The sequence below is a fragment of the Gracilinanus agilis genome, chromosome 1 (assembly GCF_016433145.1).
Source record: "Gracilinanus agilis isolate LMUSP501 chromosome 1, AgileGrace, whole genome shotgun sequence".
NCBI lineage: Eukaryota > Metazoa > Chordata > Mammalia > Didelphimorphia > Didelphidae > Gracilinanus > Gracilinanus agilis.
The window spans coordinates 528,273,655-528,291,818 of record NC_058130.1 but is presented as its reverse complement, the minus strand read 5'-3'; the positions used below and the strand labels follow the sequence as shown (position 1 = coordinate 528,291,818).

Here is an 18,164-nt window from a genome sequence, read left to right as displayed (position 1 = left end):
ATAAGAGACAGCTCTCTCTCTCTCTCTCTCTCTCTCTCTCTCTCTCTCTCTCTTCTCCCTCTTTCTCCCCACCTCTCTTTTTCCCTTTCCCTCTCTCTGTGTAACCTTCAGACTTATTGAGATTGTCTTGACCTTGAGGATCCCAAATTAAGACTTTATATTTAGGGGACAACTAGGTTGCTAGGTGAATTGAGAGCCAGTTCTAGAGATGGGAGTTCCTGGGTTCCAATATGACTTCAGACATGTCTTAGCTGTGAGATCCTGGGCATAAGATGCTTAATGAAGATCTTTAGTCAGGAGGAGAAAAGGCATGGGAAGGAAACATATTTTCAACCCCTACTGCCTAGCCCTTACTGCTCTTCTGCCTTGGAACCAACACACAGAACTAATTCTAAGACAGAAGGTAAGTGCTTAAAAAAAGACTGTATGTAGACAACTGATGAAAAGCAAGCACACAGGTGGCAGCAGCAGCAGCCAGGTGAACTACCTTCTGTCTCAGGAACAATAAATCCATGGGAAACAGAGAATAGGGCCAGCTTGAATGGGAACCTTATGTTTCTAAGATGTAATCTGTATGTTTCTAAGATGTCAGATGGATCTCCTGAGCCATCATTGATTTATCTACTCTGTAGCCTGTCCTTTGCCCTCTTGGGAGCAGGCTACATAGACTCTGGATTTAGGAGTGAGATGAACATAGGTTGCAAGAAAAGTGAATCCATGACTACTTTATACTCTGGCACTCTGGAATGGCTATGGTTGGCCTTATGTTAAGGGAGAAGAGTAGCTAACTTGGAAGTATAAAAGCAAAATAAAGTCAATACAAGTCAACAAATAGCTAAAAAAAGGCTAATGTTAGAGTAGTTTGATTTAATAAGGCCATAGTGTTCTGGTCTAGGAAGGTGGCGTTCCCATTGTATTATTCCTAGATAGGTGCCAAATGGAGTACTATGCCAAATACTGGACCTTAAAAATGGGAAGGTACAAATAAGCTAGAAATGTCCAGAGAAAGGATTTCTTTTTAATAAAGGTCTTTAGTCAGGAGGAGGAAAGAAATGGAAAGGGAACATATTTTCAAATCGTCTTCAGGTGTTTGAAAGACTGTCACATGGAAGAAGTATTTGGCTTGTTCTTGTCCTTGAGAAGCAGAACTAGGAACAATGTGCAGATTTAGGACTAACATAAGGAGAAAACTTCCAGGCACTTTCATTGCCTCTTCTCCATTCCCGGAATATTATCCCTCTTCACCTCTGCCTCCTGGCTTCCTTCAAGTACCAGCTAAAATCCCACCTGTTATAGGAAGCCTTTCCTTAAATCTCTTAATTCTGGTGCCTCCCCTTTGCTGATTCCACCCCCACCCCCCAACTTATCTTACATGTGCAGCTGGATGGCTTAGTGTATAGAGTGCATCTGGAGTTGGGAGGACCTGGGTTCAAATCTGACCTCAGGCAGATTTCCTAGCTGTGTGACCCTAGGCAAGTAACATCCTCTATTAATAACCCTTACCACAAAGCACTTTAAATTTAAGCATTCTACTAAGTGGTAGCTATACAATTTCAAAATATCTGTATGAAAAGAAAAAAAATCATTAAGTCATCCAGATCTACCATACGGGTACACATCCAGGTGATTCTAGAGAACACGTGGACTAACTGAATTTTTCTCTGTTTCCAGATGTTTTCTCACATTACATAGTCTCATTCCTTAAAAAAAGAAGGGCAATTAATCTGATTAGAACTATGACTTTTTTATCCATTGCTGACATGCAAGTTTTAAGGGGGTAATTTCTCATGTTAGGGAAGTGGAGAAGTCAGGGAATATTTATTTGAGTTCTGGATCTGCTGCTAACTGCCAGAGTGACCTTGAGTGGGTTGGCTTGGCTAACCTCCTAGGTCCTTTTCCCGTGTACCAACTATTGGGTCATTATTTTCTACATATAGTAATCATTTATAGGGTCTTTTCCTGTCATTCCGGAATTGGTGCAGGCATGTGTGTGTGAGGGGGGCTTTATTGTCTTTTAAAAAATTATGGCTCCAATGGTACTTGGCTGTATTCTATTTCTCCTAATAGAATGCAAGGTCCTTTAGGCCAGGAACCGCTTCTTTGCTTTTGCCTTTGTATTCCCAGCCTCTTGAAAAAGACCTGGCACATAGTAGGTGTTTAAAAAATACTTAATGACTGATTGAATCATTCATTGATTAGTAGTGATGACAATGATTTAAAAAAGAGTGCCCATTAACCTCAAGTCTAGTTCCATAATTTGGACCTGTTTTTCCATATTATGAGAAATAATCATTTTGCTATCTTTCCTAGATTTCAGCAGTTTACATGCCAACTAAAATAGGAACTGTACAGAGCTTAGTGCTGGGCCTTTTTAAGGATGAACAAATATGTAAAAAGTCAGTACTCTGAAATGGAAAAGGATCTTTTCCTCTTTAGTACCCTACATATAGTCTATGTTTCTTAAATGGTGAACATCACATCCTCATAATTTGGCTCTTTGAATATACCTTATCTACTCTGCAAGGTTCCAGAGGGAAGGGTCTCTATCTCATTTACCTTTGTATCTCCTATAGCACTTATTAAATACTCATGAAATAATTGCTGAATGTATTAATTTTGCTTTTAAAAAGAATGTGTGCTATGAAAAAAACTGGAACAATGTAGGAAACAAAAGGAAAGAAAATAATTTATTAGGATAAAACTATATAAATATGATACCAGGTGAAACAGGTTGAAGAATCAAGTAAATTCTGCATTTACAAATGGGCAGTAAAATAGGACACCTCATAATTCCAACTAGGATTCAGTATTCAAATAAATTCAGCATATTTCTCAAGTGCCTGCTATTTGCCAGGTACTACGGTAGACACTGGAGATACAAAGACAAAAATCAAGAGTGTTTGCCTTCAAGGAGCATATATTTACTCTTGTCTTGAAAGCAGATATTTCTTTTTTACTGTTTATAAAGTTTCTTTAGTGAAATATTTGAACCAGTGCTATAGTTTTTTTTTCTTAAAGTTACTTTACGAGACAAAAACACTGATTCATAGCTAAGGATACCTAGTTTAGAATACTCAAGCACTTACTATGTAGAGAGCACATGGGTTTGTCCTCATGATACTAAGGTCAATAATGCCATTATAAGCCTCTGAAATCATTTTGTTGCTTATTCTTGACTTCACTTTATATTGAAAATCATTTGGTGTGTGTGTGTGTGTGTGTGTGTGTGTGTGTGTGTGTGTGTGTGTGTGGTGTGCTTGTACATGCACTCACGTGTGCATGTATGGAGTAATAGTTGGAATTTTTCTTAGAAAATGCAAAAATCTATCTAAACTAATGAGAAATATTAAGTATTGTAATTTTAACCCAGATATTTTGATGAATCCTAGATATTTGGTATTTAAAGTAGATTTTCCTTTAATAGCATGAGAGGACTTCTTTTTTTCTTTTGTTCTCACCTATGAAGAATTCCTAACATTTCTACCTTGGTCCCATCTCCGTCTAACAAAATTAGAGCTTTTCAGAACTTGCTTGTCTTAGTTAATACTTTCTTAATCTGATCCTCTACATGTATTCCTGACTTCATCCACAGAGTGTCACTGTTAGGAGTGAAATGAAAAAAAAATCAGCAGATTTGTTTCATTTGCCAAACTAACATCAATTTTACTCTGAAATTCCAACCTAAAAGATTTTGAGTCTTTTGAAACCAAATCTTGGTCTACTCCAAAGAGAAAATGTTCATGAACTGCATCAAAGAAACACCAGCTAGTCAAAGAATATTTATTTATTAAGTGTCTACTATGTTCTAGGACTGTGCTAAGCACTGGGGATATAAAGGAAAAATACAGTCCCTTCCCTCAAGGAGGTCACTATACATAGAGAATAGGGCTATATATAATGGATAGAGTGTATGGTCTGTCCATGACTATACATTGGTTATGGGTTCAACACTTACCATACAAGATTTCACCCTGGGAATATATTTGTTGTAAAAGACTTAGCCTGGTTTAGATTATTTTATTGCTTAAACAAAAGCTCAGAAGACACCCAACAAATTCTAAAAGAGATGAGAACGTGGTAATATCTGGTTGTATATTACACTCCTGGATGGAAGCAATGCTTGGTACTTCAGAAGGAAGTTTTTGAAAAAAAAATCTCAAAGAAAAATAGAGAGAACATGGTTGAGTATAGTATAGTAGGGTGTAGAGCCATATAGGCAAACCTATGGCACTTGTGCTGGAGGGAGCTGCTTCCCTCCCCTTCTCCTCTGTGCCTAAGGACATTTCTCTCATCACCTGCTCCTCTGCCCAGCAGCCCAATGGGAGCACTTCTTCCCTCCTTTGTCTGGGGTAAGGTGGGGCTGGGGGTGGGTGGGGCTCATAAGCAGCATAAGGGTTGCAGTTTGGGTACTCCGTCTCTAAAAGGTTTGCCATGTTCTAGAGCAGTGATTCCCAAAGTGGGCGCCACTGCCCCTTGGGTGCTGCAGTGATCCAGGGAGGCGGTGATGGCCACACTTTTTTTGTATTACATTCTATTCTGAGTTCAATAAATAGTTTCATAATTTCCAGGAGGTGCTAAGTAATATTTTTTCTGGAAAGGGGGCTGTAGGCCAAAAAAGTTTGGGAACCACTAGTGAGGGTGGGGAGTCCTGGACCCTGGAAAAAGCTTAAACTTGTATTACCCACACCATTATCTCAGTTTGAAAAGCAACCATTGTTATAAACCAATCATAGATTTGCCTACCTTCTTCTCTTTTTAAAGGGAAACTATCAAGTTTTTTTTTCTTGCCTGTGTTGCCCATCAAATTTCTGAAAATTAGAGATTTTTAACTTCAAACTCAATCTGAGACAGAGAAATGAGTCAGGGGTTCCTGATCTAGTGAACATCATTTTCATGGGCAAAGTTTACATGGCTATAGTGTCCAAAAAGTCTGCTTCTAGAGAACTTCAACTTTTAAAAAATACCAAAACTTATCTTTCAATGTTAGTTTTCAGACTCTGGTATGCTCTATCTCCTCATCTCTCTTTATAATCCTTATTTTCCTTGAGGCTCACTTCCTTATAATATACCTGCTACAGTTGCTAGGGTCTCTTTCATCTTTGAAATTACTTTGTTATTAATTTGCACATGGTTTATATTTACCTCTGTGAGGATGTTGTTTTCCATTCCTATTCTTCCATCTCCATTCTCTCATATACACACTCCCTCACCCCTCATCCCCACCCATAGAATGTAAGCTTGAGGAAAGGGACTGTTGTTTTTTACACCAGTCAATAGCAGAGTGGGTGGCACATAGTGTTTAATAAATGCCTATTGAATGAATTCACTCAAATCCTAACTCTGGGATCTAAACTATCAGACAGGATTGCTCTAAGATAAAACTTTATTCTTGTTTTTAAATAAAATCCATAGGCTGTGGATTGTGAATAGTCAAGGCATTCCTCAGGTGGTTTTTAGGGTATTTTTTCTAAAAGGGAAGATATATTAGTCATCTAGGATGATGGAGTCTAGGGCTTTAAGGAACTCTAAAGGCCATTCAACCCCACCCTCTCATTTTATAGCTAAAGAACTAAAGGCCAAAGAAATCATGACTTGCCCAAGTCATAATACTGTAGAAAGCAGCAAAACAGGGATTTAAACATAGATTGCTCTATATAGTGCTCTTCTTCTTATAATTTTCTTTTTGCCCTTCATAGTGTTAAGAAAATCATTGAAGTAATTAAAGCAAATATTGCTGACTGGAAAAAAGATATTAATTAATTTTCCTTAGGAAAAAATATTAAAATTCCTTTTCTTTCCTTCCCCTCCCCTCCCCCTCTCCTTTCTTCTCTTCCTTTCTGTCGTCCCCCTTCCCTCCCTTAGGTATTTCTTTCTTTCCTTCTCTCTCTCTCTCTCTCTTCCTTCCTTCCTTCCTTCCTTCCTTCCTTCCTTCCTTCCTTCCTTCCTTCCTTGCTTCCTGCCTTCCTTCCTTTCTTCCTTCTTTCTTTTCTCTCTCCCTCCCTTCCCTTCCTACCCTGCTTTTTCTTATATGTTGATTAATCCACAGTGACTACTGATCTTATTTGTTATTTTGAGTGGAAGTGTTTTGATGACAGCAAAATTTCATTTTAAGTTATGGATTACTGCCTGAGTAAAGTGACCCATAAGAGATCTGAGACTTGAAGATTGGCTGGGCTTCTGGGAGACCTGCCTTTTCCCACTCAGTCCTATATGAAGCTCTTTATTTGGTCTATCGAGTTGATTGTTCTGAATCTAAAAAAAAATTCTCTTAGTAGGGACCTGACATGATAGACCATAATGACTTAGAAAGAAACGTTAAACAGTCCATCCTGTCAACGGTGGCTGCCGGGTGCCGGCAGACCATGGCAGCTCCTTTTATCAGGTCAATGATCTGCTAAAAATTGTCTAAGTAGGACCCTGCCATGATAGGCCATAATGCCTCAGAGGAAGTCATTATGGACTATCAAGTAAACAATACACATTTTAAAAAAAAATTACTAATTAGGTTTTGCAGCAATACTTCCCATCCTTAGGGGCTCTACAGTGAGATAATTGACCGCGACGTGAGTTATGCTTCCCAAGCTGAAGGCATGAAGGTTAATTATCTTGGTCTAAAGCCCCCAGCAAAGGGGACTATTGTGATGAGAAGATGACATTTCAAAACAGATTAAATTTCTTTTGTTTTCTTTGTATTTTTTAAAGCTTATTTTAAATAGTTGTGATTATAAATGAAAGAGTAACATTAATGGTGATCATGAAGTCCATGGAGAAAGCCAGATAGTGTATACTGAGGAAAGACTTAAAGAGTATGGAGTTTCCAGTTCATCTGAAAAGCTCCTGAGATAGTTACCTGGATTGGAATAATATCTTGAAGAATGTCTGAATTAGGTATCACATAAAAAGAACTATGTGGCTCATAATACATTATATCTCATTATTTTCATTAATATGTTCTCCCTGACCTGGAAGTAACTTGTGATTAAATTATATAGAGTAAGCAATTAAGGACTGGGATTTCTTTATGGTCTGAATTCATGCCATCATGCTGGACTAATACACATTTTGAAATCAAGAGTAACATTTTTAATTTGTAAATGATCTTTGAGGAACTTATTGACACAGTGGAGGCTACCTAAGAAGGTAATATATTTTCTTTAAAAAAATCTGTTGGAGAACAAAGGATCATGAAGGAAAGGATAAAATGGAGAAAGGATTCAAAAACTTTCCTGAATTTCTCTCTTGAGGAAAGAAAGTTGTAGTGAACATTTGCTTAAGCAGATACAGCTGTCACTTTGGAAAGAAGTGAAAGTACCCCACATTCCAGCACATGAATATGCATGTATGAATAAAGGGTTTATTCCATTTAATTCATTAATAAATGATGAAAATAGGTCTTTGCTGGAATCAAGCTCAAGGAGGAAAAAAAAACTCTTTAGAGATTATGAAATCTTAAATCTTTAAGAGTCTTTAAGCCATGGCCGTTAATTAGTACCTATGTGATCTTCAGCAAATCACTTCCATTCTCTGTACCTTTTTTTTTTTTTTTGATATGTTCTCATCTATAAAATGGGGAGATTGGAGGCTAACACCCTTTCCAGCTTTGATTCTTTGATTGTTTCCTTAGCTTTTGGAATCTCTTCCCCTCTCCTTCTATGGAAACAGGAATTGATAAACTAGTGCAAACCCATTCTTCTCCTAAACTTATCTGAAATAACACTCCCTAGAGGTTCAAGACAGTTTTCCTATAGTTTTTAGTCATTTCTTCCACCTCATATTCTGTTGTATTCATTTTGGGGCTGGGGGAATGATTTCATATGAAAACTGACCTATAAATTATAGCTTTAGAGAGTTGCCTGGGGCACTGAGAAGTTAAGAAACTTACCCAGAGCCATAAAGCCAGTAGATGACAGAGGCAATATTTGAGTCAGCACTTTGTGACTCCAAGGCCAGTTCTGTATTCCCCTTGCCCGGCTGATTGTCATTTTGTTACTCAAATATTGTATCCTTGCAGTACGGTCTAAGCTTGCTGAGGGCAGAAACTTTAATTTTTAATATCGTTTTTGTATCTCAAGTACTTGGCATGATGCCTTGCACACAGCAGTGAATTTATAAAAATTGGTTGTCAAATCCGGCCTCAGACACTTCCCAGCTGTGTGACCCTGGGCAAGTCACTTGACCCCCATTGCCTACCCTTACCACTCTTCCACTTATAAGTCAATACGCAGAAGTTAAGGGTTTAAAATTAAAAAAAAAATTGGTTGAAGTGTTGCGGAATTACGTTTTTTCTTCAACCCTTACTTTCTGTCTTACTTTGTATAGATTCTAAGGCAGAAAATTGGCAAGGGCTAGGCGATTAGGGTAAATGACATCACACAACTAGGAAGTGTCAGAAGTCATATTTGAACCCAAGACCTCCTGTTTCCAGTCCTGGCTCTCTATGCACTGAACTACCTAGCTGCTGCATGGAATTAAATTGACTGAAGAACAAGTCATTTATTAGGATTGGATGTTTGGAACCCCACAGACTATGTAGTCCAAACTCCTCATTTTACAGATGAGAACACTAAGGGCTGTAGGGATCAAGTGACTTGCCCAACATCTTATAAGTGGAAGAGGTAGAGGATTTGAACACAGGTCCTCTAGCTATTACTCCAGGGCTCTTTCCATAAGATGCTAAATCAGTGACTGGTTTAACTTGCTTTTCTCCTCCTCACTGATCTAGCAAGCCCATCAATAAGCTGACTGCCTCTTCTGGTTTGATAAATGCAAAACCTGTGTCTTTCAGTGATGAATTTTATAGTTGCTTCATTTTTGAAAACCATGAAGCAGCAGTATTGTTTGGGGACCAAGCAGAGAGAGTGCGGACAACAGGAAAAATGCTCTTACCTTTCTTGCATGGGTGGGAGCTGGATCCAGCTGTTAAATCTCGGGTCGTATCGGCTGACAAAGTTTGTACTGTGTTTTCCTGTAAAAATACATTCGTGTGGTACTTAAGACACAGCACACTTAGAGGGAAATGACTGTATTATACAACTCAACTGCTTTTATAAAAACAGATACTGTTCATCAGGGAAGCAAGAAGAGATACATGCTCAACAAAAAGATTACATTCAATAATATTTGAAGTTAACGACACTCAAAACAAGTGTAAAAACATTCCATGAGTACTTTTTGGCTCTCCATTTTCGAAATGCTAATTCAATTAAATTATCTTGTTAGAAGTTGCCAGGATTTTTTTGGGGGGTAGTCCATATATCATATTGCTTACTTTGGCAGCTAGGTGACATACTAGATAGAGTGTGGGCTTAGAGTCAACCATCTAAATTTGAATTCTGCCTCAAATACTTCCTAACTGTGTAACTCTGGGGAGATCACTTAACCTCCATCTATGTCAGTTTTTTTTGACAGTAAAATAGGTCTAAAAATAATACCTACTTCCCAGGCTCGCCCTAAGGTTTCAGTAAGGTAATATTTGTAAAGTACTTAGCATTGCCCCTGGCATGTAGCTGACCCGACCCCCCTTCTCTCTTCCCTTACTATTTTCAAAAAATTTTTTGGCTATAAAATTTTATTAAGGTCATACTTAGAAGTAAAAGTCTTTGGAATTTGGTGGCAGTGTGGGTGGAGCATTGGGCTAGTAGTCAGGAAGACCTGAGTTCAAGTGCAGCTTCCATTATAGTTTTGTGATCCTAGGTCAAGTCAGTGAACCTCTATCTCAGTATTCTCAACTGTAAAATGGGATAATAATAAGAATAATAATAAATATCTCTCAGGGTTATCACAGTATAAATGAGATAAGCTTTGCAAATTTAAAGTGGTGCTATCTAAATGCTATTATTAATTAATAATAATAATGACAATTATTATTATTTATTGATCAAGGCCCTGAAAGATTAAACAAATTGCCCAGTGTGGCAGACCTTCTTGACTCCAAATGTAGTACTCTCTCTGCTGTGCTGTCTGTCCCATGGTCCCATAAAAAGAATCTAAGTGGTTTAACCTGTCTTCTCACCATAGAAATGGGATGGAAATCTTTTTGTTTTGGTAAAAATGACTCAGAGCTACTGTAATGAATGATTTGAGTCAGGAGATGCGTGTCATGCTGGAGGGCTCAGGATATTCCTTTAGTACAGGTTAGGGGGAATTATAGGTGTGCACTGAGGAAGAATCTTTGCCTATGTCATATTTTGAGCGTGTTTGTTAGAAGGGGAAACATGAACGCCCTAAGCCGGTTAACTAGCTTATCCCTTCTGTCAAGCCCTAGAAGCATATTAATGCTTCCTTAATATTAAAATGCACCTTAGTTTACATACAGATTGACAGCAAATCAGGAAGTCTGAAGCAAGATAGCGTGCATTGATTTCCATGAAGCAACTAAGAAGAATTCAACCCCAAATGCTTTTAATGTGACAAAATCTCTGTCAATGTATCTGTAACTAAATACAGAAACAAAGACTCCAAATTCTACTCAGTTTATAGACAGGCAGACATAGCCCCTAACATATAAATCGGTTGGGTGCTTCTATCAGGACAGGCATATTTTGGGGAGAAAATGTTTTCAAAATTCCTACTTGGGATGCCAAGGACTCCTGGTGCTCCAGTTGCAGCCCCAACAAGACGAGTGGGGATTCTCTGTCCCTGTGTTTGCCTCTCATCTACCTGCCAATGGGAGTGGAGACTCTCTTGACTATCTCCTGGGTCTTGGGACAATCTGGGACTACAGTACCACAAAGAGGTTGGGGCATTTTCAAAATCAGCGGCTGTGCTTGTATCTATTCCTTCCTTTGTCTTCTTAAGGGTAGTTCAGCTCTTTTACTCCTCATCAAATGATCATATCCTTCCTGTGCCTTAGGGCTCTTTTTATTCTCAGGATGGGTCTAAGGGCAGATAGGACCTCTCTGACTGAGGGTAAAAGGGCTTATCAGCACTGGGACCTTCTCTATCTGTTCCCATGACAGGTCCTCTAAACTGGTGGTCTCCAAAGTGGGTTCCAGATCCCTAAGGGGACCTTGGCATAATCTTAATGGTTTTATGATCAGCTGATCATAAAATGCATAAGGGCATATCCCACTTTCCCTGAGGGTCAATCTCTTCTAATATTTGTATTTTAAAATAACCACACTCCCTCATTCTTCTTCCCTTATATATGCTAACTCTCAACATCTTCCTTTCTGCCCTGACAAGGGCTCTTCAAGGTGTTAAGAACCTATTCTTGACCAGAGCACAGGAACAGGCAGCCATGCAGGTGCCATTCAGGAAATTCCCTGGAGCCCCCAGAACCCAGGCCTTAAGATCACTTCATGGCTTCAGGTTAGGTCCCTTTTAATAGCTCTGTATCTTTTTGGAGACTCGGTACTCTAGGGATGGTAGACTCTAAGAGCCTTCTTCACCTCTGTCATTTTTGGTGGGACAATGAATCTCCTAGGATGACAAGATGGATGGATTGTCAAATCCATGGCAGATCTTATTACATTATCTTTCACCTCAAACCCTTCCCTTTTCCAAATTTCCCTGTTACCAACAAAGGCACAACTAATCACTCAAGTTCCCAACCCCAGACTCATCCTCTGATTCCTTATTTTCATCCACATCCAATTTGTTGCCAGTATGAATAGTTAGCATTCACGTAACAACACTTCAAGATTTGTGAAGCACTCCGTCCACTTCATCTCATTTTATCCTCACAACAGCCTTGGGAGATGAGTTATACAATTATGCTCATTTTGTAGATAAGGAAACTGAAGCGGACAGAGTATATATGACTCACATAGGGCCGTACGACTTCTGATCCTAGGTTGGTGATGGCAAACCTATGACATCCGTGTCAGCACTGACACACGTAGCCATTTTTGCATACAGATAAGTATGGGGCCGCATGCCGAGGATGAAACATTTGTTGTTGTTGTAGTGTAGACAGTTTGTGCACTATAGATGACAATTCTACCTATATTAATTTACCTATTTTGGTTTATTAAATAGTTACATATTACAATTATACATTTTTGTCATTTAAACTATAAATATCGCAAAATTATGTTTTTTTTTCTCAAAATGACACGCCACCTGAGTTATGCTTATTTTTTTGGTGAATTTTGATGCACCAAGCTCAAAAGGTTGCCTATCACTGTTCTAGGTTCAGAGATGGTTCTTTTCCTACTTAGCCACCTCTATCATTTCTCGTACCATCCCACTCTCTCTGTTTACCTGGTCCTATATTAGCTCAGGTCCTCATTACCTATCTCCTGGACCATGCTAATTGTTCCCCCTGACCTAATCTTTCCCACTCTGATCCATTTTCCACACAACTAGCCAAGTGATTTTTATACAGGTCTGACCATGTCACTCCTTTAATTCATCAAATCCAATGCCTTCTATTTACACTAGGATTCAATATGATTTCATCATTATTATATCCTTACATTTTTTAATTTTGTCTATGTTTTAAATGTACAATTGTAGTCATCTAATTATTAGTAAAGTAGTATATTACACATGTAATGTTTAACCTTTCTCCTAATCTACTGTTAATAAATTTAAAAAGGTGAAGGTAACTTTGACTGAAGACTAGTTGAGATCTTGCAAGTGAGGTAATTTTTCCCAGTGCTATGTAATTTATGAATCATACCAATTATAGATAAGTAAGTAGGTATTAGGAATATGTGTTCAAGAATTCTTTGTTGATTGAGGTCTGTGATCAAAAGTTTGGAGGGTGTTACACAAGACCGTATGCCTTCTAGTCTAGGTACCAGGCAATGCATTAAGTACTAAGGATACAAAGACAAAAATGAAACAGTTGCTGTCCTCGAGGAACTTCTGTTCTATTAGGTTATATTGCTGCCTTCTCCTCTGTGTTCACTGGAAGGAGTGCTCCATCAGCAACCCACAGAAAGAAGCTGAAGCAGACAGCAGCCTGCGGGTTCCATGTTTAACCTGGTGATAAGCATTGAGTTGTTCACCATAATGGGAGGAATAGAAGGCACCTTCTCCTAAAGAGAAGGGAAAGGAGCTCCCCAGGAGGGGTGTAAAGGACAGGGACGATGGATGGCTTCAGTAGTAAGCGGTGAAGAGGGTAGAAGATGATGGTGAGTCAGGACACAAGAAATAGATTCTGAAAAGCATAACTTAGAGACTAAAGTTCTCCGATGTGGGCCAATGTAGGAATCAAGGATACACTGTCTCTAGGGGGCTGAAAACACATGGAAAGGCAGGATGCCAAAATGCAGGTGCAGCAGCAGCTGGCCAGTCACTAGGAGCAGCTGCTCCTGATCATTCCTCTGTCTCACTCATTAAGAGCGGGGATATTTAAGGCAGGGTCAAAGAAAGGGCCCCTTGCTAGTGTTCATTATACTAGCCCACTGAGTTCCAGGGAAGCCAGAGTGATTATTTTACACCATAGCAGTGGGTTTATGGTTCAGTAAACGGGAACACGGTCACAGATCCAGGTGAGCTCCCACATTAATAGTAGTCTTGAATTCCATCTTTATCTGTCCTTGTGTGAAAGTTTTTATAACTCCCTGGGATTTCCTTCCATTTGGTTTCCCTGCCTAAAATTTCTTCCCACTCCAATCCAGATTCCACCAAAATGATCTTCCTTAAGTATAGATTTGACTATGTTATTCCCCTACTCAATAAATTCCGGTGGCTCCCTATTGCCTCCAGAGTAAAATAAAAATTCCCCTACGAATTTTCAAGTCTCCCCCGGCAACCTAACTTTTGAATTTTCTGTTCATCACAGAATAGCTCTTCTCACTTTTAGCTAATGAGAATAGTATGTTACTGGTCTGGGGGCAAAGGGTCTCCTGATGTAGATCTTTCTTATTTGGCATAGATTCTATGTCAACACTACGCTAGCCCATGTTAACCCTGGAGGCATCATTTTTTTTTTCCTAGACAAAAAAGAGTTAGTATAGGACCAAGACATTGCTACCACTATCTCTTCCCGTGTCTGTATTATTTGATATTTCACTAGAAAGTAGCCCCTTTCTTCAGTGATTCGCCTTGAATACTTGGGGATTAATGGTAAATATTCGTTGGCACTGCCTCCAAACCAGTGCAATGCTTTTGTTCAAAATGGGAGGACCCATATCTACAACATCTTGAACTAGCGTGAATCCCTTTGGAAGCTGTTGCCATCCAGGAAAAGCCCTCAAATATAAACAGGATCTGATGATAGCATTTTCCAGTTATAGCACAAAATGTGACGAAGGGATAAAAGCAAGTTGCAATAGAACAGGATAAGGATGTCATCCAGTTACAGTGCAGTGGACCAATCCAGGAGTTCATCCAGCCCCCTTCAATTAATTAATTGCTGGCAGGACAGTGGTGCATTGGCCCACCCAAATAGCATGGTAGTGGGAAGCACCTTCAGATGGCAATTTCATTGAGTACACAATGATTTATGCAGTAGGGTGGCATTCCAGCCTAGGATCACAAAGGCTGGAAAAAGCCCTTTTATGGGCTGCAACAACTGAGGCTCCCCACTTATACTTAGCCTCAGGAGAAGAGCTTCCTGGAAAAAAATTCAGTCTGGCAGTCATGCTTACAGGAGTTCAGAGAAATAACTGGCTGAATTTTAAATAAGGTGTCTTGGACATCTCACTACTGGTGGGGCCATTTGCTTTGGTAATTCCAGAGTGAAGTGACTTTTGCCAAGGTAGAATGTTGGTGGCTAGGTGGCTGGGGCAATCAAGGGCTACCTTGATTATCTATGTTACCTAGGTAACCTGTGCATCCTGAAGATACATCAGCTTGAGCTTCAGTTTAGGAAGGGGTTTGCTGCCTCACCTACTGCAACAAGAACCTAACTCTCACTGTAGACCTTGCCTGAAGGACTCCTTGCTCCTCAGGGTAACAGATCAGTCTCTGGTCAACCTTGTCTTCCCTTACCAGGGTCACCCCTCCTTTATAACTACCCATTCTGTAAGGGTTTTCCCCTACAGCAGGCTCTCCCATTTTCCCAATTGGCTATGGACAATATAGATTCTAAAGTTTCCATATCAAACAGTACTTGAAACTTTCTTATTGGCTGTTGACACCAGACTCAAGAAAATACTACCGCAAGCATGAGCCTGTAGTGCTCTATTCTCTATCTTTGGAGGGTCTTTTTCCCTGCCCAGGAGTTCTTCCTGGCTGATTTGGAACCTCCCTTTTTCTCTTTTTGACTAATCCACTACTTTTTTTATACTCTTACCTTCTGTCTTAGAATCAATACTAAGTATGTTTCCAAGGCAGAAGAGTGGTAAGGGCTAGTCAATTGAGGTTATGTGACTAGGAAGTGTCTGAGGTCAAATTTGAACACAGGACCTCCCATTTTCAGGCCTGACTCTCTTTTCACTGAGCCACCTAGCTGTCCCTCTAATCAATTACTTTTTGAAGGGAAAAAGGGAAGTAAAAGGCAGGGTCTCTCTATCTTGCCCAGGCTGGAAGTACAACTGCCACTCATGGGCTCAGTTGCAATACTGATCAGCAGAAAAGGTTTAACCTGCTTTGGTTTTTCTGACCAAGGTAAGGTTTCCCCTCCCTAGGCAGCCTGGTAGCCCTGTAGCAGTAAGGTGACATAGTGAATACAGTGCTAGCTCTGGATTTGGGAAGACTTGAGTTCAAATCCAATCTCAGATACTTACTAGCTGCTTGACTCTGGGCAAGTCACTTGGTCTCTGCTTATCTCAGTTTCCTCAACTGTAAAATGAGTATAATAATAGCGTCGTCTACCTCCAGGGTCATTATGAGGAACAAATAAAATATTTCTAAAGCACTTAGCAAAGTTCCTAGCACATGGTAGGCACTAAAAATTCTTTCTTCTGACTCCCTTTCCTGCTCCTAGGGGATTACTGTATTGGTGCTGGACTTAGTGTGAACACCCAATTGGTTTTTTTCAGCCCTTCTGAGCTCAGAATTGAATGAAAGTGATCCATCAGCCTCAACCTTCCCAGGAGCATGATTTATAGCTGTATACCATCATACCCAGCTATTACTACATTCCTGCCTTTACAGTGGGGGGGCATATGGTTAGAAGGTATCATACTAAGCACAATGCCTACTGGGGGCACTGAAATCTTTGGCTAATTACAAATCATATGGGTTTAGTGCTCACCTGTCTCTGTACCAACTTCTTTGCTTCCCAGACCTGGAACCACCCAGCCTCCTATTAATCAGTCACTCAATTCTCATGCCAATTAGACAAGCTAAATTATCTGAAGCTGGGTGCCCTCTAACTGGTCTTTTGCTTTTACTTCAACCTTCTCTTTGAAAAATGTCCAATGACACAATCCCATTCCATCCTAAGAGGACCTTTGCCTGTATTAATTCACTGATAGCATTCAATTAAAAATCAGTTCTGCACTAGGTGGCACAGTAGATAACTCGCTGAGCCTGGACTCAAGAAGACTCATCTTTCTGAGTTCAAATCTGACTTCAGACTCTTTCTAGCTATGTGACCTTGGGCAAGTCACTTAATCCTGTTTGCCTCAATTTCCTCACCTAAAGTGAGCCTGAGAAGGAAATGGCAAACTACTCCAGTATCTTTGCCAAGAAAACCCCAAATGTGATCACTAGAGGTCAGACGTGGCTGAAATTTTTGAAATGCCTGAATAGAGACAAAGATCAATTCTGCTATTGGAAGCCTAGTCTCTAGGTGGCTGCATTGAGCTAATAATGGGGTTGGACTAGATCTTGATATAGTGCAAAGAACATTGGTTTGGGCATTACAGGACTTGAGACCAATCAGCTCTAACTCTTACTCTTCATGTGAGCTGGGGAAATCATTCAATCAACAAATTAACAAGTCATTTAATCTCACTGGGCCCTGGACCTTAGTTTGCTAATTTGTAAAACGGAATAGATTGTCCACAAAGTCCCTTCTGGCTCTAGCTCTGTTTCCTCAAGTCTTTTATAGCCCTTAAAAGAACTCTGTCTTGAACCACAGATATCCTCAAATAGGGGGCGCCATTCTTCTCTTAAGAAACTGTCCAATCTTGGCAGAATCTCAGGAGAGCATTCAAATTTCGTGATGACAAACGTCAGCCTACCCTGGTCTTGGACAAAGGGATAGAGTTGGGTGGTAAATGCCAACTTCAAGTGAAATAATAAGATCTTTACTGCCACCCCTTTATTGGCCATTTCTCAATGAAGTTTAGATGACAACATCTGAGGTTTTGTTTTTAAAGCTGTATATATATATATATATATATATATATATAGGAACATAGACTTATAGGTATAAACCATGACCTTAGGGAGCCCGGCATTTAGCGATTTTATGGTGTGCAATGAGAAATCCCAAACTTTTAAAATATGAGCTTGACTACCATGCTAGTGTACCAAGTATACTGCTCTTGTATTTAACACAACACTGTTCAGGTGGTTGACTAATGGACTATGAAGCAAAAGGAGTTGTGTGTTATAAGCACGTGTCTATAGTTTTGTCATTATTGTACCACGAGTATAAAATGGGAATTTGTAAGAGACTGATAAGATATCACTTATGAAAAATGCACCAGGAATTTTGACTCTTGAATATATAGACACACATAGGTGTATGCAGAAGGAAGCAATGGCAGCTAGGTGGACAGAGCACCAGACATAAAATTTTAGCTACAATGATTACTAAATGCTCAATAAATATGTGCATTTATCCATCTATATCTAGCTATCTAGTTTTTTAAACCCAGAATTCATAATTGCCAGTGAGGGATTTCCTCTTTTAGTGCTTATTGTTGTTTGATTATTTCAATTGTACGTGACTTTTCATGATCTCATTTTGGGTTTTCTTGGCAAAGATATTGGAATGGCTTGTCATTTCCTTCTCCAGCTCATTTTACTGATGAGGAAAGTAAGGCAAACAGGGTTAAGTGATTCACCTTGGACAGTGATGGGGAACCTTTTAGAGAGCGAGTGCCCAAACTGTAACCCTCAAGGTGTCTGTGAGCCACCCCTTTACCCCAGACAGGGGAGGGAGGAAGTGCTTCCACTGGCCTGTTGGGCAGAGGGGTAGGTGATGGGAGAAATATCCTCAGGCTCAGGTGGAGAGAGGGAAGGGAGCAACCCCCTCTGGCATGCTCCAGCCCCTGTACCATAGGTTCGCCAACACGGACCTAGGGTCACACAGCTAAGTAAGTGTCGGAGGCTGGATTTGAAATCATTTCTTCCTGACTCCAGGCTCAGTG

General features: G+C 39.7%; 1 protein-coding gene across 1 annotated transcript in view; it reads right to left on the bottom strand.

Moving 5' to 3' along the window:
* Positions 1–18,164, bottom strand: part of KLHL14 (kelch like family member 14) — a 137,351-nt gene that overhangs the window by 14,772 nt on the left and 104,415 nt on the right. Inside the window, exon 4 of the mRNA XM_044658033.1 lies at positions 8,887–8,965. Coding sequence (XP_044513968.1) covers positions 8,887–8,965 — 79 coding nt within the window. The remainder of the gene's footprint in view (positions 1–8,886; positions 8,966–18,164) is intronic.